Source organism: Vidua macroura, chromosome Z (genome assembly GCF_024509145.1).
Source record: "Vidua macroura isolate BioBank_ID:100142 chromosome Z, ASM2450914v1, whole genome shotgun sequence".
Taxonomy (NCBI): Eukaryota; Metazoa; Chordata; class Aves; order Passeriformes; family Viduidae; genus Vidua; species Vidua macroura.
In genome coordinates, this window is record NC_071611.1 from 38,717,179 (window position 1) to 38,744,443 (window position 27,265).

At 35.1% G+C, this 27,265-nt stretch overlaps 1 protein-coding gene across 5 annotated transcripts in view; it reads right to left on the reverse strand.

Annotated features, from left to right (window-relative positions):
* Positions 1 to 27,265, reverse strand: part of NIPBL (NIPBL cohesin loading factor) — a 151,795-nt gene that overhangs the window by 52,157 nt on the left and 72,373 nt on the right. For 2 of the 5 annotated variants that reach the window (XM_054004297.1, XM_054004298.1), the window contains exons 9-10: positions 17,908 to 18,540; positions 4,160 to 5,689 (exon numbers count right to left, since the gene is read on the reverse strand). In XM_054004297.1, coding sequence (XP_053860272.1) covers positions 4,160 to 5,689; positions 17,908 to 18,540 — 2,163 coding nt within the window. Of the gene's footprint in view, positions 1 to 4,159; positions 5,690 to 7,909; positions 8,316 to 17,907; positions 18,541 to 27,265 lie in introns of those variants that run through there. The other 3 variants (XM_054004300.1, XM_054004299.1, XM_054004301.1) reach the window with 3 other exon arrangements.

Genomic DNA, 27,265 nt, shown 5'->3' on the forward strand with positions numbered 1-27,265 from the left:
TTGATGTGCTAACCTCCTTAACCCAATTTTGCCATTATAGAATTCCTGTACATGTAGGATTTAAAAAAGGTTTAGAACTGATACCTCCTTTCTGCCCACAGTTTTCATCTGTACCATTAAGCACCTTTAAGTACTTTAACTAGAAATCAGTCAGAGGCATAACAAGTTCACTCAGCTGAGCCCACACAATCTGGATACAGCTTTTCATCCTGAAATACTCCCTTTCTTGTCACTACGAGAAGATAATTGATTGCTGTTACCCAAGGGAACAGCAATTTCCAACAGTGCTAGAACCCAGACTGTCATGTTGCACAAATACCAAATGAGAGTTACTACAAGCTCTGAAAAAGTCACCTGGAATTAAAAACAAACAAACCAAAATCCCCAAACAAACCATGTAAGCACAGAAGAATGCAGAAGCGTTGTTTTAACGACATGAAGATGATTAAGCTGTAAGATTTTTAGCTGATCCCGTAAAGAGTATGTGTGAAGAACACCTTCAAAGAAAAGTCAAGTCTTTACTCAAATTTCAGATCAGAGCACCAGGGAACAGTATATTTAGGAAGGCTTGTAGTGAGCAACAAAACCTGTGTTGTGAAGATAATGAAATCCCATAACAATCTATACAATGGAGGAATGGCATTCAGACCAGAATTTTTTTTTTCCCTTAAAACAAACTCCTTTAGGTGATATAGGAAGATCCAAAAGATGTTTATTTTGCAAAGACAATCCTTCAAATATATTATAAACCTACTCAGACGTCTTGCACAGATAGTTGCAGTTTCTCTCATTACTTATACTTAACAAAGGAAAATTTGTATTGTTCAGAAAGCAGTAACCGTGAAGCTGCTAACAGCTCCCATCCCAACACAGCTGATCAGCAAAGCTCTAAAAAAGCAGCACTGAAGCTGAAGTGTTCACTGAAGCTCTGAAAAGAAAGGACAGCAAACATGACCTCCTCACTGCAGGCACAAAGTTAAAGGGAAAAGTTTCATGGGTCCCACAACAACATACATGTGTATTAAAACCAAGATAAAAGACATTAACAGATGTTAAAACCAGACAAAGAAAATGTCACAGTTCATTCTGACCTGGACAAAACTGGCCACAAGACTTCACCACAAGACCCTGTAACAAAAACACTATGAAAAACATCCATAACTTTCCTCTGAGATACACTGAATCTTTCAGAAAAATGCTCAAAGATCAGGGGAGAGAGAGAAGGAAAGAGAGAAAAAATACTTCTTCCTTGTAAATGCCAAAAGGGACTCGTGGATTGATTCAATATTAACAGTCACACACTGTGGCTATCCTTCCCATTCATAACTTGATACAATTTCAAACATGTCTATAAAATTTGGTGACAATGTTACCTTGTCTATTTGAAGTTCAATGCAAATAAAGGCATGATTTTAAAATTTAAAGTTTAGTAAAACAATGCAAAAAGTAGTATGGACTTTCAGTTTGCAAAGAATTAATTGTAACTTAATGTGAGTTAACTTTATTGAGTTTTGTAATGAATGGGAATTAGCCCCTTAAGACAGAATGGCTATCTAAATGGTGTTTTGAACTAGCTGAACAACCCTATTTTAAACTGCATTTCAGATAAATTATAGCAATGATGTTGTACATGACAAAGCCGACAAGACATCTTCTTCAGGGAGGGATGGATGAGAAAGCAAAAAGAAAGGACAAGAGATACAAGGGTAATGAAATAAGAGAAAGTAAAATATATTAAGCTACATGGCATAAGAGGCATGTGAGAAGTTGAATAATGACACTAAAAGGCAACACTAGAAAAGAATTGCTACAATCTACTAAGTAGTATAAGATGAACTAAAAGAAGACTTACAAAATTTACAGTTCCTATTGTATTAAAAGTTTATAACTAAAAGTGGCACCAAGTAAAACTGTGAACAATATTTCAACTGGATGGAGGACACCATGTCAATGGCATGAATACATCTACATCAGTTAGTTGTTGACAAATAGACTTTGCCTTATGAAGAGAAATAACTTTATAAAATATGTATCTTTTCAAACACTGGAATTCACCAGATTAATTAGCATAATGTGTTCTAGGAAGTAAGTTACCAGACAAAAAAAAAAAAAAAAAAAAAACAACAACAAAAAAAAAAAAAAACAAAAAAAACCAGAATTAAATATACACATCAAAAATCTGCAGTTCAAAGACACTTCCTCCAAAATCTGCCTGCTGAACACTCAAAACATTATTTGTAAGATAAAAATAGTTACATTATTCTTTTCATGAAACCTATTTCTAATATCATTTTAAGAACCTTATTCTGAATACAACTGCAAAAAGACTCATCAGATTCAAACCATTTTCCCCTGTAAAACAAGTCCCAAATTACTTGAAAGTGCAAGAAAGGCAAGAAAATGATGACTTCAGAAAGAAAAAAAAAATCCAGAAAAACTTTGTAGAGAAATTATAAATGTAACTTTAAAATCAATGCATTGCTCTTGTGTGACATCTACTAGAATCACACCAAAATTCATCAAAACCTTTACACATTACTAAAGCATTCTACATACATAACCACATATAATGCAGACTACAATAAAAAAGTAATTCAGAAACATTTTGGAAAGCATACACGCGCTGCCTATTGTTCAGAAGACTTGTAAGTAATTGATTTTCTGCACATAAAAATGTGTGAATTCAAAATCTATCTTACTGAAACTAGACCTGATTTTTATCACAAAGTTTTTAGCATTTCCTATCAAGAACATAAGGGTGCCATCTGAAAGCTTCAGATTAAACTGAGAACAAAGATACCATAATTTTATGGCTAACTCTAGACAGCTATTATTAGAAATTGAAATTTTGCTTCTTTTAAACCTCAAAAAGGTACAGGGACAATGTTCTTATTTCCAGGACAAAGAGAAATCCCTAACAAGGAGGCTAATATTTTACAAAGATATAAAGTACATCAAAAATTATTATTAAGGCTTTTTAGAGTTAATATAAACTGGTTAGTAGATAGAAAACAGGCATAGCACAAGAAATTAATGATACAGAAAACACCAGGGGCACATAAAATAGTTATACATTCATGAAGATCATTCCTACATCATTTCTTACCAGATCAGCTATGTAAGAAAATGTTTTAATCTTGAATTCATTATACACCTGGAAATGGATTTACACATCATCCTGCATACAGTTGTAAACCTGACCTCTGGCTTTTATCTGTCTATTTTAAGACATGACAACTCTATAAACATGTTTATATAAGAAATTTAAATTCTTTAAATGTTAAATGTTAAAAAAAGGAAACCAAACCAGTTAATAATACTGATTTCAGTGTGACATGATCTACTTCAGTCTGAAACCAAAGAAGCCAAAATGAAAGCACCAAGAAGAAAAACAATCTTATTTTTAAAAAGTGTTAAATCTGCAAAAGAGACAATCAGTTAAATAACAAACCTACAAGCTATTCTAAATTATTTCCTGTCTATATTACTAATTTCAAAATGCTAGCTAATTGTTCAGCTTTCTTCTTTCTGCATACAATGGACACTAGAGACAATGACAGATGAATTTTCCTACAGACCAAGCATTTTTCTAAGTTATTGTCACAAAATCTCAAGTATGGAACCTCCTCAACTGATTTGTATCGACAGTGTTAAAGAGGTAGATGAGACTTTGCCACTACGTTCTTACTATCACCATGTCTAAACATGCTTTGGAAAATCCCATTTCACTTCAAATTAAATATAAAAAGAATCTTAGGACTTGCATACTTAGTATTTCCCATCATTCCAGCTACAATATTTACAGTCATGGCAGTCCTTTATACAGACACATCTAAACCAGGTAAAATTATACACACAACAGTTACATTTCACCAGAAAAATTACCATATAAAACTAATGCAGCTGAAGTACATGTTAAGACCACTTAAAGGTTGCCAGATTGAGTACTTGTACTGAAGTAAATAAATCATTTCAGGTACATTTGTAGCAAGATTTACAATAATGACAGTCCTTAGACTGGTTTCACTTTATTTCTCACCATATAAGCAAGCATATAAACTATCAAATGTTTGCATTTAATTTCTAACAGCAGAAGTAGAAAATCTACAAGAACTCATGTGTAAAAGATACAATGCAATTAATATTAAAACAATCTTACCTTTATTAGATTTGGATGACTTGTTCTTGTTAGGTTTAAAACAAGAGCCCCTTGATTTATCTTCTCTGTCCTTAATAAATTTCTGCACATCATCCAAAGAAAGCTTTTGAAGGACAACTACAGGCTTAGCTCCTTTATTTAGATCTTCAACTAGCCCAATCTTCTCTACTTTGTCCTTATGTTCACCTCTAAATTCAGTTTTCCTTGACTCCTGAGTAACATTGCCATCTTTATCACGCTTGATTTTTGGAATGACAAAATGTTTCAGTGCGCCAGATCTTCCCCCCAACAAATAACTGGGAAACTCTGCTTTATTGTCACCATGTGCTTTATTACTATCTACTTTACTCTTATTACCATCTGTCCTTCGTTCATCCTTGCTGTTTGGTGACTTAAAACCAGGTTTATCAGGTCTTGATTTGCTAGAATCCCCTTTACCTTCCTGTTTAATACGAGGGCTGTCAGGTCTTGATTTCTGATCCCCAGAAGAAAACCTTGAATCACCAGACTCATGCCTATATTTCCTTTCAAATTTCTCAGGTTTTGAACCATCAGATTTAATACCATGCTTAGAATCATGTTCATTTTTGTTTGAGGATCTCAAATATTCAGGCCTTCTAATCTTGGATGGATCTCCTCGATCTCCTCTGTATCTCTCTGACTCCCCCCTGTCCTCAGATCTTTGTTTAAGGTTATCATGGTCACGCCTTGGTGTATCAGAAACTGAGCGCCCATCAGGCCTCGGTTTTGTTGGATCAGGTCGACTTTCAGGTTTCATCCTTGGAGGATCAAATTTCACATCGAGTTTGTGCCTAGATATTTCAATTTTCTTGTCTGACAAAGGTTTACTGGAGTCCCTCCTATTATCATGTTTGTGTTTAGGTGTTTCAGGCCTCCCTTCACTCTTCTGTTTTGGTGTTTCAGGTCTGCCTTCACTCTTCTGTTTCGGCGTTTCTGGCCGTTGCCGTATTTCCTGTTTGCCATTATTTTGTTTTCCCTCATTTTGTTTCATCTCCATTTGCCTGCTCTCATTTTGTTTCAGTTCTGTCTGTCTGTTCTCATTTTGTTTCACTTCCATTTGTCTGCTTTCATGTTTCACTTCTAACTGCTTGCTCTCATTGTATTTACTTTCCAACTGTCTGCTCTCATGTTGCTGGAATTCCATTTGTCTGTTTTCATTTTGCTGGATATCTGTCTTTTGACTTTCAAAGTCTGACTTTTTCCTAAAAATTTCTGGATGATTTTCAGGTTTAAATTTAAGAACTCCAACAGTGTCTCCTTGGGGAACACACATAAACCCGTCATTATACTGCTTAATTTCTTCAGGTTTTTTGATGGTGTCCAAATCCTGAGTCACTGTTGCCTGAGAGTCTGCTCTTCCTGCTTGCTGCAGATCAATACTAACCATCAGTGCTGGTCGTGCCCCATTTCCTGCAGAACCTGTCTCCTGAGAAGCTGTTCTATTCCCTCCAGTAGCACCTCCAGCCTCTGGTGGTTTGTTTTCTTGTTTTCGCTTCTTTAGAGGCTTATCTGCAAGTTAAAAGAGAAAAAAACCACAAATTATATAAAAAAACTGATAAATGTTCAAGGAAGAATGTCCATTCCCTTCCACTCCCACAATGAATTCTCCTCAGCTTGGATGTGCACACAAAACAAAATCCACTGAATTTAAAAGCAAGAATAGGACTTCTCTAACTAACACTTTTTCATGTATTCAGACTATCATTCATTGTCTGTCTCCCACAAATGCCAGTAAATAAACCTCCCTCAAAACATATGAAATTCCCAAGAGATCCACCTAATAAAGCAGCTGCCATATATAAGGACAAAGAAACCCACCTCATTTAAAAAACCCTCAAACTACTCGATTACACTTGAAGCAGAAGTCTGGAAAGTCAAAGATAAGGTGCAGCTCCATAACTAGTTCTTAAGGAATACTACTATAGAAGATATCTTCTGCAGATCCAACATGCTTTATTACACAAGTACTAAGCAAAGATCTGCAATCATTATGACAAATTTTCCCTACTTGGTTCGTGGATCAGCTGGACTTCACACATATTTTAGTCAGGGAACACACAAACAATGAACAAAACTGATAAAGTAACTATTCCACCCATCCATGCTTCCCTTGAAACAAAGCAGTAAACCAAGGGTTGGAATCTCTACCTTAACACATGCATATTAGGTAGGGGACCACTACACACTTAAAAACTTGAGTAAATTCTCTTTGCAAGCATAATGCTTTTTATAGATGAAACACAAAGTATAGAGATAATTTTCTGTCAAGAACCTGACTCTGCAATAAGCCTTTCAGTTTACACTAAAAAATCATTAGGAGCAGAATACAGAAAAATTAAGTTAACCACCTGTAATTTGGTAGAATTCACAGACATGAGGAGAAGCACATGGAAGTATCCAAAAGAGTATATTCTACCCATATAGAACTACAATCCATTTACATTCCTATCACAGAACTCTAAATTAAAAAGAATTTCTACCATGCAAACTAGATGCTCTACCTGCACTAAGGCTTATATTCTAATTTCTCAAATACCACTGCATAATTTGTCCAAAAAAATTTCCTTTCTCTGTAATCAGGGAATATGATTTTAAGTCTAAGGAATTACTAAACATATATCTATTGCCGAAATGCCTAAACCACAAATGCAAAGCAAGAAAAATACCATATTTTGTGCCTAGGCTTGTGGTGCCTTATCACCAGATGCAATGAAGCAGCTCTCCTACTCAGAGCAGGTGAATGAACAATAAGGAGGATGCAATCAAGAAATAGGGAAATGTCAATGAAAAAACCCACGCAGTCCCTCTGGAACTGTAAACCAGAATTACAACATATGAATTCTAATTTCTTGTAAATTTTTAGAAGATTCTTATTTAGAAATACTTTGAAGGATCACCTCCAAAATTAAAATTAGGCCACAATAACAAGTAATAACACGGTCAATTCCAGTGATGCGAACAGGCACTTTTCCCTATCATTTTCATCCTCAAATATATTTGGATATCTCTAACTTTCTAAAACTCAAAAATTTTGTACAAGATTTAATGGCTGGAAGACAGTAAAGGCAGATTCAATAAATTCCATGAAGAAATGGATCAACTGCAAATAAAGAATTTTGCAAAGCTCAATAGAAGCCTGTAGGAATGAATGCCAACTTTATGATAGATATGTGAGGCAAAATAAATTTTCCAAATCAAAGATGCAGCTTTTTAGCATGGAGATTTTTGCTTTTCCTGTGCTACAGCAACTGCTGGATTCATATGAGGATTTACATAGAGGAATTTTTCTTCACTATGGATTAGAACAAATATATATACACATCCGCATACATTGTTACCTTGAAATCTAAGTTCAGAAACTTGTACTCCTATGAGAAAGTTGGTCAGCCTTGTCATTTTAGTCCAGAAATGCCAGGCATACTGAAAAAGTCCTGAAAAGCTCTGATGGTGGATCTAACAGTAGAAGACGTTACTGTTACTCATTATCTGCCCCATTTCTTTAACTGAAATTATCATCTGTAGCAGAAGGGAACACACATTCATATTTCCACAACTACTGTCTAATGCATCACCATAAGGCAACAGTGAAGGTGGTTAGCATTAACCTACCAGGCTGAATGATTCAGTTTTAAGCAAGAAAATGCTTTCCTTTCTTATGTCTATTATAGGAGCAGATGGCCACGAGCTGTGATGCCTTAGACAGCTGTAGCTGGATCAACCAAAACTCACCTTTCAGAGCCCTCATGCTGAAGGCACCAAGAACAAACAACCAAAACAATTCAAGCTGGGCCAATTTTCTTGCTTGGACTTCTGTAAGTGACCAGGCTCAACAGGGTGCTGCTCTTCATCATCCAAAATGTCAAATTGTAAGTTGAGAACACTCAAGTAGATGATCACATCACAACTTGTTACATATATTCCCTCTAAATACATAGCTCTTCTGATGCACATTCTTCACTTCTCTTGACATTAGAATACTGATGTTTTAGTAACTTGACATCTTGCCTGAGAAGAAAGGGACACCTTCATAGTTTTATTTTTAGATGGCAAGGTGATTGCAGACAGAGTTACAGATCACTCACAGACTTCTTCTTATTTCCAGTACATCTTGAAAGTGAGCCTCAAAATGAGACTCAATCATTACCACTTTGCCTCTATGAGAATTCTGGATCTAGGACAAAAAAAGCTGTCCTGAGTATAAGAAAATATCCAGTTGAACTAGGGCAAAAGAGGTAGGATGAATACATAGTACCACCACCTTCATAAAATATAATGAAAAAACTCCATTGAATAAGAACAAAAACTTTTAAAGTTGACATGATAGCTACAAAAATTTAAAAGCTGAAACATACCATTGGGTTCTGAGGGCTTCATAAAATCTTGAACTTACTTTCAGCTATACAAGAATTAGAATCAGTGAGGTGAGAAGACAGTAGTAAACCTCTAAAAATAGATGTCTTCAGATCTTCTCCTTTACAGTTGAATATATTCAAGTTTGCATATAGCTGCTTCGTAAAGTCATGAGTCCCAAAATGAACAGATGAATTTTTACAAAATCCATTGAAATATACTTCAAATCCTTCAAGGCATCAGTATTCAAACTTCATTCCATAGACAGTAGTTTTTTGGTTTTTTTGGGGGGAAAAATATTGGGATCTGGAACTTCACCAAAATATCAGACTGATGTCTTTGAAATCTTACAGACCTAAATCTGAAGCTTGTTGCAGTTCCAAATATATTGGCTCACAATCTCTTTAGTCCAATAAAGTGTGATTGGGATGTTTTTGTTTCAATCTTTGTCACAGTTTTCATCATAAAAGGACTATGTATTAAGTTACAGAAGAGCTTTCTGCCTATATTAATGATTGGGTATACTAGTTGTTTTCAGATTCTTTTCAAAACAATTATTCACTCCACCTTTCTCTGAGGTTGCAGACATACTCAAAATATACCTATATTTTTTCCACTTCCTTTTACAAATTTATGGTTGTTCAGAGAACAGTTACTCTATATATGAATCCTTTTGACTTAGCAAATTCATAAGAATGTTCTCTTTACCTTGCAACATGCTCACTAAAAGGCAGTACCTTGGAATTCAGAGCAAAATCATAACCTACACTATACTAAAAATAGTAGAGCTGTTCTATCACATGAAATGATTCACCATGGCACAAGAAACAAAATATTACTGGAACCACAAGCTTGACATAGGAAAAAAATTAGCTGGATTTCCAAGTGGTAATCTCCCACCAATCCTCTTATGAACAGTATTCCTGGAGAGGAGATTATGGCCTTCGCCTTTGGAAATATCTGCGTATCAAAGTTATGAGTACTTTAAGATTTAGCATTTAATTAATTCATTACTGTGGAACCTTTGTGCAAAGTACCACATTGCACTAAAATAACCACAGACATAATGAGATACATTTCTGCTGAAAATACAAGGCAATCGTGATTTGAAGACCATTGATTCTGAAAACAGATATGCTTGGAAGCAGAGGAAGTGTTAGAAGCAGCAGGTGGATGAGGAGAGCTGTATTATAAATGCATCTCTGTTCTTTTACTCACCCTGGAATCTTTCCAAAGCAATAGTCAAGATACCATTAGCACTGAAACCCTCTATGTTACTGCTTCCTTGTGAACCTGATGATTGCCTTAAATCCCAGAATAAACTATTTAAACAACTGAGTATAACTGGATGATACTCAACTCTAGAACTGCTTAGTCTATCAAATTGAAAATGGGCCTTTCATAAGTATCTATGAAAAGGTAACAAGTCTAAATAATAACCATAAGCATGGTTGCTAAGCTTCCTTTTGGCAGAATGGTAATACTTTCCTCTATTAATACTGTTTGGTATACTTATAAATAGACATAACAGATACATTTTTGCTTCCCATTTTACACCCTGCAAGGGACTCAGTGGAAGACTTCATATGCAAAATGGTTAAACAGGAATGTTCTCCTCTTCAGAGACATAAAAAAGATTGATCCTCTCATGCTGAATTCTAGATGAACCATTTAAATGACAACTGAAAGTATAAATTTTCTTTTTGTAAAGGATAACCTTTAAGAGTTTTACACCTTTAAACCTCTAACTCTTCTAATCTCTTGTATCAGAGATCACTAGGATATGCTTTCACTCATTTGAAATAGCACTTATTTAATTATAAATTTAACTGAAATATACTAGTCCTAAGACGTTATTACATGTTGTCAAACCTTCTATTTTTAACAACATCAGAGACAAGTCAGACAGAGGCCAATTATAAGCTTATTTAAGCTAGCAATCAAGATTAGAAATTTTCGACAAATGACACACAGCTAAATGTTCAAATGACAAACATGTGTCTACTGTCAACTGTTTCCTTTTCTTAGTTATTTTTCACAGATCTCTTTGAAACTGTCTAAGTGCCCTGTCCCCCCAGCTAACAGTGCTCTGTAGACCACAAGAATATAATCTGTATAGAAGGAATCTTTAAAATTACTTCAATGGTACTAATGGACGACCTATCAGTGGGGTTAGGACAAATATCCATTCTTTTCAGCTCCTTCATGTATGCACAACCTATAAGAGTTTGCTCCCATCTGATTTCCCCTCAAAGTCTTATGCCAACTGAAAAAAAGAATTAATCAACCAAACAGAACACTTCCCTTCAGCAGAAGAGATTTCCACACTACTAGCTCTTCTCCTTGAAGGAGAGATTCAGCCAACACAGGGCAAAGATTTTATTCTCACTACTTCCTCCCTTACAGAAGAAATCAAGAAAGTACAGTCATGAACCTTGTATAAGAAGCTTTATAGAATGGTACATAATTCCAAAAATCTCTGAAGAGACTAGAAGACTTTCAGCTGCTGCAGTTCAAAGAAATGGACTTGCAAGACTCAGAACAGAAACACCTGCTACTCTTTAGTGACCTGTTAAAAGACTTCATCAAATTTCTGTTAGTTGTCCATCAGAAGGATGTCTAAACTCACTCAGTTTAAAACACAAAAAGTCATAGTGTCTTACGGATTTTTCTACTTAAGGATGTCTAGTTGCTCACTATTCTCTGTCAATTATAGTAATGCAAAGGAAATGCTACACCAGGAAATAACAAAAAAAATTGAACTGCAGAAAAGTATAATCGAAGACCTACATTTATTTAGAGATTGGAAACTCTAACTTAAGCTCCCTGAATTTAATATTGCTTTCACAAGCCATATGACTTTAGTTTATTTATGAGATAGATTTTTCAGCATAAACACTAGCTTTTATCCATGTGATTTTGTGCAAAATTACAGTTTTGTAAACTCAAAATATCTTAGCAAAACCTCAAGTGCACTTAGTTTGAAATACCCAGTGTAGCATCTAATTCCACAAGAAAAATGCAGCACACTAACATCAGAATGAAAACTTTTAAGTATCACAGCTAACACATCCAGTTAGATTTTAATTCATTTGTATGGACAGAAAACTTTAGAAATAAGCAGTGAGTTTCCTTTCTCCCTTCCAACTGTTGATTTTGTTCTGCCTTGTACTCAAAAATATCATCAATTAACTAGATTAACATTTATATTCCATGACAACGAAAAAAAAATTGTGTCTTCTTAAGTTGATGTCAGCATGAACTTAGTGACTGTGAACTACAGAAATGCTGGGCTTAAGCTCTTAATAGGGTTTATTAATTACTCGTGCCATTTCTTTATCAAGATTTAAATCCATTATAAAGAAATGTCTGTCCCAGAATGTAAGTCATTATCGGGTTAATGGTAAATAAATAAATCCTTTCATCCAACAGGTACAATCAAGGGTATATATCACATGCAATTTATATTAAATTTTCTAGTCTTAGTTTACACTGTAGGCTGAAACAAAGAAGGTTTCTTGCTAAACTGTTACAGTTTGGTTATTTTCTACACCTTCTTACAAGAGCAGTTTTCTGCACTACCCTACGTAAAGCACAACCCGATATAAATAGGGGAATTTTGATTTCATTTTACATATGAGTACAAATAAAAAAGCTGTTGAATTACATGATCCTTTTTTTTTTAAATAATTCGTAAAGTATTTTAATTTTTAATAAAAACTGTAAAAGGAAGTAACTTTTCAGAGATAGGTGTAAACATTGCAACATTTCACTGCAATTCCTCTAATAGACCAGGAATTTCTTCCCCTTACCTTTCTTAAAACATGTCTGAACACACACAAACACAAAATTGGTCTTTTATAGGACCTGGAGGCTGCAAAGCTGTGTTTTCTTGGAAGAGCTATATAAGATGCCAGTTTCATCCATTACATCACACTACAAAATGCAGACCTAATGAAAGCTTGTATAAACAAAACACATGATACCTAAGTCTCACATTCTACTATACAGACATTCATTTATCTTTCACACTCTATTTCTTCACCTTCTGGTATTAATAACTGTAATCTGCAAGATTACTATACAAATTACTACTTGTAGCTCCATTTTTAAGGAAATAAGCCCCCTACAACATATTTTTTGAAATGAATGCTAATATACTGATTATAATTATACATTCTGTCACTATATAAAACTAGACATAAACAAACTATTCATTCTTAATAGTATTCTTCTATTAGTTTCCTCTTTAGGGAATTTTATGGGGGAGATGGGTAATGGGGAGGAAGGGATAGGAGCTGGGTAAGAACTTAAAGGGTAAGAGAAAAAGGTTACTTACCTATAACTGTAGTTTTGAGAGTTTTGCTCCGGCAGATTCACACTCTTGGGATGTGTGTCTCTGCTGCTAAGGGCTTGGAACGAACCAAAAAAAGAAGGGCCCACAGCAGGCATCCAAATGCCCCCTAACTGATCCAATTATTGGAAATAAAGTTATTACAGTTTCACTTCCTCCTAATTCAAAGAATCCACAGTAAGATTCCAAGAAGCGGGTAAAATGGATCCTCAGGGGTAAAATATATAGGGAAAAACACACATATACAAGTTGGTTTGTCTCATTAAAAAAAATTTTCTAATGCTTTTAAGTTTGAAAAAATATTAGCCTCCTAATGGAATGGTTAATGACTTAATTATTCTTCTCACAAATGCCAGAAAACAGTGCCTTTTACAAGCAGAACTCCTCAATCTGTTAAGACAGCTGTATTATACAAAAGTATCTTGGAAGAAGCCTAAAACCTAACTACACAGTTCTGTGTATGGAAGAGCTCAGATTAAAATGTAGCAAATCTGAATAAAATAAAAAGCCACATCAATTTGCAAAAGAGTATCTGAAAGAGATGGGTTATTTTCTGGGATTTCATGTAATTTTCAATGTTATCTTCCCTTTTTTGTGTTGCTAAAAGACTCTGAGCTTCTTTTAGCATTAGTATGTTAAACATTTTTGTTTCATAGTATTTGGAGGTTTTAGAAGAGCCTGAAAGATCTTGATGTATAGACTTTGTATCTACAAATTAATTCTGTAGCAGGTCTAAATCTTGAAAAAGAAGAACTTAATGTAATGTTCTAGGAAAGGTTTAGTCTAAAAGTGATGGACAAACTTTGAACTACTTAACTACATACAAAAATAAATAACTTACACCTGAACAGTGGCAAAGCACAAGTTAATGCAAAGAACTGAGGTTACGAAAAATTTCTCCCTCAACACAACCATCTCCCAAAAGGAAAAAAAAGATACCTGAGAATAACAGAAATTCCTAGGACAATTTCTAAAACTTCATAGGATTTCCTGTAGTTTCTTGGAGTAGTCAACTTCAGAAAGTGAACAAAGCACAATTTCAGTTAAGGAAACAAAACTAGTTCAGAATATAGACCTCTAGTTGTTTCAAAAGCCTTCTACTGCACAAGTAGTACAGGAGTGTGACTACTGGCAGTAGTTAGAAGAGAAGAAAGTGTGAATTAAGTTTCACTACCTTTCTGAAGAAATTATATCATCAAAATATCACAATGTAATCAGAGCAGAGGATGGTTTACCTGTCAATCATTGCGGAAAAAGTCAATCCACTTCTCTAAAATTCCTTTTTAATCACTATTTTCCCAACTCAGGTAATCTGAGTCTTGATAAATAATACCTAGATCTATCTGTAATACTACACATTCTTTCAAAAGAGAATATATGATCTAATACTGATCAACATCTTTTATCTGATGAGGGTAGAGTGGCCATTGTGAGGGGAGCAATGAAAACCTGAGTTCAAGGTTTTCTCAAGGAAGACCTGAGTTATGTCATGTTCCATGGATTATTTAGCAGTACTGGAGCTATTAAATATAAGAGATGTATTAGAATGTAACTTTTGGTGCCAAATGCCTAGATCTTCAAAATCTCCTTTCACTAATAAATACAGAAAAATTACTTATTAAATTAATCAATAGAGAGGATAAAGTAGAAAGGAGAGATTAATTCCTTTCTTGAGGATAAAGTAGAAAGAGAAGACAAACTCCTGCCCTTCCTCCACACAGAGGACAAGGATGAAACCAACTTGTTAAACCTTGCACCTCTCTATCATGATATATGAAGAGGATATACTTCACTTAATCTAAGAGCCAAGAAGCCCAAAAGGATAGTATTATAAAAACATAGCTATAAAAAGTACTCAGATATGAGGAAGGAAATCTATATTATAAAATAACTCCTTACGCATATCTGATACACAGTAGCTCAAATTTGTCAGATTTTGAATAGTGATTTTTGCACTAAAGATTCCTTTGTCATAAAGCAAAAGCAAGAAAATCAGATTTCAGAAAGATAAGCTGCTTTTCAAAGAAGAAGACACTTCTGCAAAACTCTGTGTTAGTTCCTCTTCTGAAACACAGACTACTTCCCACTTTGAGAGACTTTGTTTGGTGGAAGCTAAATATTTTAACAGTGTTATTAGGAACAAATGATTTGTTACAGGAAGTAATATAACTACCACAAGGCTCCAATCCCCATTTACCACCAGTACCAAATATAATAAAAGGACCTCAGCATTAAAAAAAAAACAAAAAAAACCAGACCTCACCATTGCCTTAGGCAAGGTGTCTAATTTTTACTATGTCCCTCCAAAATCTCTGCTGCTTCTCTGAAATAAACTCCTCCAAACTACTGGTTATTAGCCTCAGAAGAACATGTCCTCCCAACCAAACCCTTACTGTTAAAAAGAAAGCATTTGAAAATATGTGATGGAGTAGAGAACTATGGAAATTTCATATCTAAAATAAAGGTCAGAAGAGACCACTAATCTACTATCAAAACTTTTGAGTACCACTTTACTGAAAGTAATTTATGGAAACCAGTGTGAGTATACACAGAAAACAACGTATGGCTGTAATATGCATTCCCACGCCTCTGTTACAAAAGCAGCAAAGACGCTTTAATGTGCACTTTAGCATGTGCTAGCATTTTGAGTAAGTTCTCTAAAGGGATACTCGCTATTCTAAAGCATCAGCTGGCTCTATGCACTCCCACTCTAATTAGACCGAGCACTTGCTACACTCACGCTCTCTTCCTGACATAATGTGATCTGAAGTTACAGAACATGTACAAAAAGGCACAAACGACAGGTTTTTGTATAAATACACTATGCAGCTTTGCAGAAACGCATTACATATTTAGAAGTTATTGAATATACTTCTAACAGACATATTCCTATAGGAACAGTAGAGGATACTTCCTCTTGCAGCCTCACAAAACCAAACAGCTCTAACTAGAATAATCCCAGAGTGTATCAGCTTCTAGACATAGCATAAATTTAGAAGCAATGCAAAAGCATTACCAAAAAAATAAGACCTATATTTCTCCAAGGTAACATCTTCAGGAAATCTGTCCCAAGACTGCTAAAAATCTTTCTATTAAATAATATGCACTTATGGCTGAAACCTCAAGAGCCAGAGTGAAAAAGTGAAAATCGCTGCTGTCTATCATAGGGGCAACTTAGCGCAAGTGAATATATAGTGGTCATTTGTCCCAGTATAGGGCAGCAACTCTTGTACCTGATTTATAGCAATTGTAGGAACTCAGGGAGATCTGAGACCTACCAGAGCATGCAAGTAAGGGAAACCATAAGGTCAGAATCTGTATTTGGGAAGATGGCCATTGACCAGCGGTGAACAGGAAAGGTCACAGTCTCTATAAAAATCATTCCTTTCCCCAAAAGAAACAAATCAAGGTTCTGATCATGGATATGTAATTATCATAAACAAGCTTTACAACTAATGGTCAACATTTTCTGAAAGCCAAAACAAAACAGAAAGCGTGTTTTTAGTCTAGATCAAAGTGTTTGAAACCTGCTGTGCATTTTTTCAGCTGTTTCTCAGGCAAAACATGGTAGAGATTCTATTTTAAGTGTGTGGACATAAACGTAGCTTTTGAAGTATTAGGCCACAAACCCCAAGCTCTCCAGCAATAAATTTAAAATTAATGGAAGAGATTTAAGCAAATAAACAAATTCCCCACCTCATTAAATTAAAATTAAAGACAGTAGAGATCAGTAGAGATCTCTTTTGAGGTAAGCACACTTTTCTCCTTACATTAATAAATAGTTTTTCCTAAAAAGATTTGATTTAGTTACCAAATAAGAAACATCTTAGAAGTTAAACCTTTTAGTATTGTATCCACATGTACAAACACCCACACACACATGCACACAAACACGCACAAACGCTCTCCTCCCTTCACCACTCAGGCATCACTAAAAATAGTGAAAAAACACTTTGAATAGGGAGAAAATCTGCACCCTTCCTGCTGGTTAAAGACTCAAACTGTGTGTAAATTCATTCCATGAAAGTATGTCTACATGGGCCATTTTCACCTATGAACTTCCAAAATCAGAATTTTCACCATTTACCATTCTGCAAGACTTTTCTTGAGAGTATCTAATAAATTAGGATTATGCTACAAAACATTTTTTTTCTCAGAAGTTAAACACGGTGCAGAGGAAGATTCTGAAAAATACTTATAGTAAATAATTACTATCTTATTCATGAAACCGAAGACATTCAAACCAGTTAACAACAGAAAAAGAAACAGAAATTTAAAAAAACAAAATTGATCGATTCAATTAAATCCATTAAGACAACAAGTGCACCTACCAAGGTGAAGATAAAACATCTCAGAGGCCCACTTGGTTCTGTGCTACAGACCATAGAGATATATGGTAGTTCTCTAAAATTTCTAATGCCTACCTAATAATTAATATCCAGTTGAACAAACATTAGTTACAACATAATTGTATATATTACCCAATCATTACACTACCTTCAAAAGAACAGAACAGATGTGATTTTAGTCTAACATCTCCTTCACATTAAATCCCAATGGGGATATGAATAGAGATGGGATAAAACAGTTTTCCTGCATTTTCTTAAATTCAGCAACATGGATTAATAATACAACTGTCAAAACTTACTGCAAATTTTGATTTATGGTACTGCTGGGATTTTAGAAACTATAAACAACATAACTGTACTTCATTCAGTCTCATGGTTAAAAGTAAGAGTATTTTAAAAGAATTTTGAAACATAAGAATTTCACTTTCCATCCATTAAGACCCGAAATAAAGAATATCAGATATTCAAAATATGCATATATGAAAGATTACAGTTCATTGTTGGAAGGGAATGGAGATGAATGTCACAGAAGAACCTACACTGTTGTAAACAGAATTGAACTATGTGACAATGACAGGAAGTCTTTCTTTTAGTATATATATATATGGGGTTTATATGCATATATATATATTTATATAATATATAGTGTATATACACACACACACTCCTTTTACCTTTATCTTGCACTTCTTTTGAAAATCGCTCCCTTTCAATAGCTGATTCACGTTCTATCCGCTCAATTTCAGCCAATGCATCCAATTCTACTTCATCATATGACGTTATAGCTCCTTGTTGCGAAACCTGTTGCTGTGTCTGTACCACAGGAGTTTGAGGTTGTTTTGCAGCAACTGAAGTGTTCTGTTGTAAAACAGGCACTTGTTGTGCCTGAAGGAAAGCTGTCTGTTCATGCTGCGGCAAACATTGAGCAGCGTTTAGTGGGCGGTTTACATCCTGTGGAGTAACGGGTGTTTTAGAAGTCTGTCCTGGGTACTGCACATTAAAAGGAATATCACCCTCTGACACACTGCTGTTTTCCAAACCAGAAAGCATATCATCCTGCTGGTCCATATCCGAAGATCTTACACGAGACAGTCTTAATGTAAGCTTAGTGGAGTCCTTGGAAGGAGAGCTAATGATATCATACATTGCAGCTTTTTCATTCTGGTCTTTTTCATCCTTGCCTAACTTCATTTTCTTTTGTTTCTTTTGCTTTCTTTCTGGAGAATCTAACAATATGTCTGGGGGAACATCTCTAGGTGATGAATAAGGTGGAGGCTGAGATTGTTGGATTAAAGGTTGTCTTGATCCTAGAATAATAATTCAGAAAAACTGAACAGTTATGTTGTTTCATGTTTATATAAAAACAAACTAAATATAACCTGCATACTTTTAATGTGTATCTCTACATATAAATGGGTTCACAAAAGGTCTAAATAAGATTGGTAGGAAGCACATCATCGCTAGATCAAGATGCAATCTAGATAGTGTATTTCCCAGGAATTTCAGCTATCCACTGCAAGTAGAGAAGGGATCATTTCAGAGAAGACGGAACAAAAGAAACCCACCACCAAATAAGAATAAATAAAAATAGTACTTAAGATTCAGAATATCAGCTATTACAAAAAGCAACAAAAGCAAGTTGACGGCAGAAAAAAGTAAAGATCAAAAAGATTCTTATTAAGGTCCAGTGATGAAGACTTGATGATCAGTATATAGGCACGAGCCATTTCAGCCACACATTTTTAACTAAAAAAAAAAACCAAAAAAAAAAAAACCAAAAACAAAACAAAAAAAAACCCAAACAAAAGCAAACAGAAAAAATCAAACAAAAAAAACCCCCAAAAAACAAACAACCAACACAAAAAAAAAAAAAAAAACAAAAAAAACCAACCCAAAAAAACCCAAAAAAACCCCCAAAAAAACCCCAAAAACCAACACAACCTCCTTAACTTGGATTTTGACAGTTATTTTAAATTCTTTTTATTTTCTTTATTTTTTTAAATCTTATTTTAGGTAAATTTATTCCAACCTCCACCACTCATTACTATCTAGGAAAAACTAATTATCTAAAGGCATCTTTCTACCATTCCCTGCCTTATCTCCCCTCCTTTTTTGTTTAATGTATGAATTTTTGCTTCTATGTGCACTCTTTGCCAGGATTTGAGGGTACCTACAGAAATTTTAAAGAGAGGACACTTCTAATTAAATAATTTCTCCAATTAATTACATTTGAAGTCCTCAAACTAATCACTTTCCTGTAACTGTTAGCCTAGAAAAAAGTCTGAAAAACAGAGACACTTTTCAACCTGTCCCAATTATAATTTTGAGCTATAATTTTGGCTTAGAAGGGAATACTGTGCAAGGTGGGGAACACACACAGACTCCTCTTCTTAAAGCAACCATTCAGATTCCATTCATCCATTGGGGAATACTGATCTTCATAAAGCAGTGACTGAGATTATCATTAGTCGTTCTGGTCAGCATAGATCATAGATCAGCACTCCTAACAACAAGTAAAAATTAAGTGGAACACAGGTCCTGTGTGCTTCATTCAAGAAGCACCACTAAACAAGAAAGCAGCTTCATTTTACAGCTTAAATTTCTACTCAGTATTTTTGGAAGTGTTAAAAATCATTAAGCAATGTACCAAACCGTAGATGAAAAAATAGAATAGTTATCTCTGTCAAATCTTCAATTTACATGAAAAGTGTGCTTTTACTGACGGCCTCTTTGCACAGACTGCTACGCTTTTGTCTCCCTAGACCATTCTGTGAAAATGCCACAACTTTTGTATGTAGCAAGCAGTGTATTACGTGCCCTGCATGTGATATCACATCACATCTTAATCCTTCTTGTCCCTCAGCAACAAATCCATATTTTGTCAATAACATCCACAAAGTTGGGAAACCCTGTTTTGACTCATCCTAATTTTCAAAACAGTTCTACTACTCTTCTTCCCTTCCTCAAATCAGATACCACACTCAACCACCAGTACCAAAGTTCTCACTACACCTTCAGAAGATTTTTCTCCTGCTTTTCAACAGATTCCTATTCTTGTTATGCTCCTCCCCTACCATTTATTTGGTTAATTTGAAATATTAAATGTAATGTGTAGCAGGAATTTTTAGCTACTAATTTCTTTTATGGTAATGATTACCACTCAGGAACTACAAGCTGCAGGATATTTCTACAAATAGTAGAGGCAAGTCAGAATTTTTAAAGAGATATTACAGACATCTTAATCTTGGTTTATCTCTTATATGAGTACTTTTAAAGTTGTAACAATGGAACACTTACTATTTTTCAGAGTTATGCTTCTAAACACACGGGACAGACTTTATTCTCCCTTGTCCTAACTTTATAGATAAATATGACCAGATCTGATTTGGTATTAATTTGGCATTTCTCATGCTGAAAAGTAAGACTGCAGCAACAGATAAAGTGGTTCTTTTTATCTTTGAATAGTCTTGAGGAGGCCAGAAGGATTTCACTGCATTCCATTGAACAGTCTTAGAATCTAGTAAATGAAGACACAAAAGTAAAGTTTTGCCTCTCCTAGGCAGCACTACGAATAAGTATTTGAAAATATCATCCTCCTAAAGGAAATTCTTGAAACATTTTGATAGTAAGACCAATAAACTGCACTTTAAAATAACATGTTCCAGAAATAACTTCACATATTTCTGAGATGTTTAATGATGGTTAAGCCTCTGACAACAAAGAGGCTCAGAAGCTACAATGCCTATGTATGGAGGTGAAAAGAAACTGAAAAATAGGAAGCATTCATATTCAGTTTCACCCTACCACAAACCTTAGCAGTTTTGAACAGATATCACACAATGGACACATAGCACATCGTGAGACTTCAAACAAAAGCCAGCAGAGTACCCAGGTGGCCAAGAAGACCAAAGGCACCTGGCCTGTATCAGCAATAGTGTGGCCAGCAGGACCAGGGCAGTGACTGGTCCCCTGTACTCGGCACATTCAAGACATATCTTGAATGCTTTGTTCAGTTCTGGACCCCTCACTACAAGAAAGACACTGAGGTATTATAATACACATGAGGTGCTGGAGCATGACTAGAGAAGGGGAAGAGAGCTGGAGCATAAGTCCAGCGAGGAGTGGTTGAGGGAACTGGGGGTGTTCATCCTGGGGAAAAGGAGGTTCAGGGAGACCTTATTTGTCTCTACAACTCCCTGAAAGGATATTGTGGCCAGGTGGGGATCAACCTATTCTCCCAGGCAACTGCACTAGAAGAGGTCTAGGTTGGATCTCAGGAAGAATTTCTTCCTGAATGGGGTAGGCATTGGAATGGGCTGGCCAGGGAGGTGGGCAGTCACCATTTCTGGAGGTCAAGAAACAACTGGACATGGCACTTGGTGCTAGGGTTTAGTTGACATGATGGGTTTTTTTTGAAGGTTGGAACAGATGATCTTGGACATCTTTTCAACCTTAATAATTCTATGAAAACTATACCCATTATACAGAGTTTTGTCTATTAATGGTGGAGTCAGTCTGGAGTATTTCCCACGAGAGAAGTCTTAGGCCATTATATGTCTGAGAATAAGTATCTTTACCAAGACTGGATGACAGAAAAAAAAGAAACCCAAAACTTAAAGAATACAGAATACACAGACAGTTATGATGAGTTTGCTGAATCAATTGAGATTCCAAGACTGAGAAGGTTTGTTCTAGAAAATGCTGTCAATGCAGTAAATAATATACAAATCTTAGGAAACAATATTTAGGTAAATAACCTAAATAACCTGTTCTTATTTTAGAACAGAGAAATATTTAGACAACTTTTGAGTCTAAATCTAAGGCTGGGCAGTAATTCAGGAGAAAAATAAACCTGACTTTCTGTAGTTGATTTTCCATAGATAGTACAATTAAAAGAACTTTGGGTGTGCTCTCTTTATATAGCAGGCAGGTTAAAAGGAGGTTCTTCCCTGATTCAGGAAGGTCACTGTATCATTACTGAACAGCAAATATTGACAGTCAACCAGGTAACACCAAACATAGCTGAGAAGTAGGTACCATCATAGGAAATAAGGTCTCTACAGAGAACAAACACAACCATCAACAATACCTGTAGTCTTTCAGCAACAGTCATTCTGACCACCCATGATAATCCTAGGGTTGGTTCTCTAAATTTTCTAGTTCTTCTATTGGTTCCTAGTTGTAGATGGCACTAAGTATGGAAGGAGTTTTATTAACTGCTGTAGCAATCTGCAAACACCTTTTTTTCTGTGATTTTTGAACCATATCTTATCAAATCCTATATAATGCAATCAGCTATAAAAAGAACTTAATTGCATTGACAGAGACTTAGCCTTCTTTAAAATGTAAAGTTTTGAATCCACTTCTGGTTTGTTTACTCTGGATCTACTTGCTCACTGTGTATCACTAGCTTGGACAGCAAACAAAGAAGCTTCTGTGCAGGAGACTGCACATATCACTGACATGTCCATCTCATGGTTTTGTCTGTACTTGCTAATCACACCACAATACTCACACCTTCTTGAAGTATTCATGATACCTCCTCTGATCATCTCTAAGCCTCTTCCTGTCACTTGTCTTCCAAAGATGATGCAGCAAAGTCACACCACTGATCACACTCTCTGTTGCGATCCACATGACTTAAAAGCATTTACTAAGGCTCTCAGGAAGTTAGAATTCACATATTTTTCAGTATTTAAAAAATTATTATCTTTCCACTTGCACAGTAACAACTTCCAAAGGGTCACATGAAACAGTATCGTCACACTCCTTTAACTCCCTTGTAGGCAAAGGTTCTCAGATGTTGATAAAAGCCTTTCAACCATCCTTACACCCTGTTTTGCCAGAAGCATCATTCTCTAAGCATGAAAGCTGGAAAAACTTCTAGAGAACAAATGAAGACTAATGTTTAATACCTGGTTCATAGCACATTGGAGAGAAACTTCAAGAATGTTCAAGTGCTTTTTTAAATCCATAAGAAAGTGATCATCCACACTCCTGGAACATGATTTAAACAGGTACCAAATTGGTGTATAAAGCTGGACACAACATTCCAGACATTTTACTGGAAAAACCTTTGAAAAGAGAGGCTTTAAGAAATATATATGTGCTACATGTGAATTTTTAAGATTCACATATGAGTAATTACACTGTAAACAAGTTCCTAAGGGCAGAAGTTAGAGAAGAGAACCAGAGCATTCATATTGTATTCACAACGAAATTTGTCTGTTGGAAAAGCTAGGAACTTTGTGATTACAGAACTTGAGGAACACACTACTGCCAACAGATTTTAAGAGACTGTAGCTAAAATGTGTAAATGAAGTGTGTCTTTTTTTCCTTTTTTCCTTGACATGATCTAATTTATGACCTTCATATAAAGGGAAGTTTTTCATAAAAATGGGATCAGACAAATTCGCCCTGGAACTCTGGCTAAACCAGTCTCAAAATTGGTAACAATCAGTTTGAGAATTTGTGCCTCTGGAAGACTCAAAAAGGGAAGAACAGTCCGTTCAAAAGGATGATAGAGGCCTACCCAGAGTATAACACTTAGTCTGTATGACTGAAATACATACTAGAACAATTTTTCTGTAAGAACTGAGATAATGAAGAAATGATATTCCAAAAGGAATTTGTTAAGAATAACTATCATCAAATCTTGAAGAGTTGAGTGCCATATCTGGACTCTAGCATGGCTTTCTATATAGTAGAAAGCCACAGTAATCACAGAAATCTCATAGTACTTTCACTAACAAGATCAAGAGTGTTATTCTAGTGTAATCTAGACAAAAATAGATCACTGTAAACCCTACTGTGAAGCTATGTTCACACAAATACGATTTTTCTTAATAAAAATGACGTGAGTATATGTGAACAAGTGCAGCTTTCCAGAGCACTGTCATAAGTATAATAGTTTAAAATATTTGTCATTAATATCTTCTCATGTAACAGAATTAGAGGCAATTTTATTAATCTAAATATCATTAATGCTTTTGATTTTAAGTCTTTAAGAGGCCAACCCATGCTTTTAAAAATAGAATCAAAAGTTGTCTTGACTAATTTGAGTAATTTTCTTAAACAGAACAAATTCAGTGACAAGAAGCACAAACTTCTTATTTACCTTTTAACTGCAAACCATAAGAGGAAGATAGACAAGCTCCATAGAAAGACGTAGAATGTTTAAACCAACTTGCAGTATGAATCTAAGTTATCAGCCAAATGTAGTTATATTCACATATATAACAGTAGTATCACACCAAGTAGTCTTCAGTCTCCTGACCATTCATCCTAAATCGTCAGATAAAGATGTATCTATGACTTAGGACAGTAGAACATCAAAATATATGCAGACCAATTAAGTCAGTTAAAAACATCAAAGACAATTGGAAGCTCAAAAACAATGACTTAAGTAAAGGTAATAGAAACTGTGCTGTTCAGTTTGTAGATTAGATTAGTGCAAGACATGATAATGTTCTTTGATATGTAAATGTCTGATATAAAAAAAAAAAAAAGATGTGGTCTGGTTTTCTTTGCCCATTGGAAAGAAGTCATGAAGCATCATGACTAACTGCAACAAAAATGATTCAGGTAAAGCATTAGGAGCTTTCTAGCACTAAGAATTTGAATAAGATCTATAGCAAAACCAAGGAAACTGTTACTGACATTTTAAAATATATGGAAGTTACTGAGAGTAGTACTGCTACACACAGCCAACATGACTGTAAAAAGATGGCAAGACCTCAAGTCCTTTCCTGCAGCTTTTTCTAAAATCCTAGAATCTTCCTCTGGAAACCTTCCCAAATTTTGCATTAGATATAAAGAAAATGCTACTGATTTTGATTAGGAAACAACACTGATACTTATTTTCAAAGAGCATAACTTAATTTAAAATTCAAGCTTAAAGAGATAGCATATAAGACAGATAAAGAACATACATTTGAGAAGTTTTTAGGGACAGATTGTATTCACTTTCCATATCCTTTTCCAATAGTTTTCAGAGAAGAGTCCCACCACTCTACCCAGAGTTTAAAAGGCCTCATGAAAAACTCAGTTTTTGCTGTTCTAGCTGAGAATGGATATATTCAGAGCCTCCTTGCACAAAAAGTTAAGACTTGAAAGAAAAACAAGAATGAATGTTTATTTTGGTGCTATCAGAAAAAATCCTTAAATAAATTTCTTCTGCCATTCTTTTGAAGGAGAGAAGGGAAGATGGTATTTTTTCTTCACAACTAGCACTGAAGAGAGAGTACTGAAGTCTACACTATAGATTTGAGATGATTCCTAATTCTTCTTGTTATCTATTCTATATTCAGAGACCAAGTGTAGTGCAGTCTGACTGGAGAAGTTCTGTAAAGCCCTAAGAAAACAGATGTGATCTTTCCAAATTATTCAGAAAACAATCAAATATTCATTAACAATTTATGGAGGGAATACAACCTATTTGTGAAAAAGAGTGCAAAATTACATAATTTTGTAAGAGTTGTTGCTAGTCCTTATAGATATTTTCCTAAGTATTTAGGCAACTGTATGGAAACAGGACTGTAAATGATATGAAAAGCAGTGGACTAAAAACATTGTGGAAGCCTTTCCTTTATCCAATTCTTTAGAAGTTTCCTCAAGAAAAAAATTAAGAATTAAAATAAAATGTGAGGTTCCATAGCAGTAGGAAAGTAGAACAAATGGATAAAACATTCTGATGAGCAAGTAATCTTCAGTAATGGAATCCAGGGGATATTTTATGAGGTCAACAAGAGGAAAACACTCCATGATACTCCATACTCTATTCACAGAATGAGTTTTTAAAAAGTCATCCTCTGGCAACAGATGACAGCATGAAAACAGACAGATAAAACAAAAAAAAATAAATTGGGGATTAAACTTCAGCTGCTCTTGTGCCTTTAGTGAAGCAGAAGTGAAGCAAAGACAGTGAAATTTTACTCCACTGATTAAATTAATAACCACCCAAACCACATAAGTAAGTCCTGCCATCTCTCAAATATTTACCTGTGTTGCAAACAAAACTTCTCCTTCATTCAGATTCTGTCAAACAGACAGCTACATTCAGTGTGAAGGTAATTCAAGACTGCAATCATGGTCTCAATTTCTCCAGAAGTCTTGTAACCTTTGGTAAATGCCTCAAGCCTCTATGTTATATAAGAAAGCTCCGACATTATAACAACCTTCCTGAAATCTCCCTCTGATTATGATTAGTTACACCTTTTGCCGTTCTTGCCAGACAAACAGTAAGTATTTTGCACATTTTTCTTTATCAAGGTTTGTCACCTGCTAACCAAACTTTCAGGGACTAATAAAAGAGCAACAAAGAGCTCAGCATAAATACTTGTTGTATTCATCCCAACTTTCACTACAAATCATAGGCCAAAAATTCCCCATAGGGGATCCCATGTTCTTAATAACACTGAAATTATTTACAACTCTTCTATAAATTTCTAAAGTACTAGATGGAGCATCAAAAACTGGTCTCTCAATCAGGATTCATTAATGTCTTAAGGAGGGCAAAATGTTAACACCATTAGCAGCAGTATTTCAGCCGTGCAATTTATCAAATGGAAAAGCAAAGTTAACATGGAGATAAATCAGAAAGTTCTTCTTGCACTTTAATGCTATTGCTGAAACATTACAATCTGAACTATACAATCAGTCTGTTTTCAGAAATAATCTGAAAAGGTATCCCTTCAAAACTGGGTTCTGAGACAGCTAATTGAAACAGCAGTAATTTTAACCAAAAAAAAATTCAAATATTATCTGACTGAGTGGTAATCACATATATGAGTGGGCTAACTTAGATCCACATCCTTGTTAAACCTATAAGCTTGACAAGGAGTGAAAAATAACCACATTTACACAAGGCTTACAGGAAGCCCTTTAGAACAAGACATCCTGAAGTACTGAAGCTCCTGGCATCCTATATACATACTTCTCACTTGCCACCTGAACCATAGGATAATTCAGTTAGGAAGGGACCTCAGGAGATGTTTAACTCATCCTCATGCTCAAAGCAGGGTAAGGCAGGGA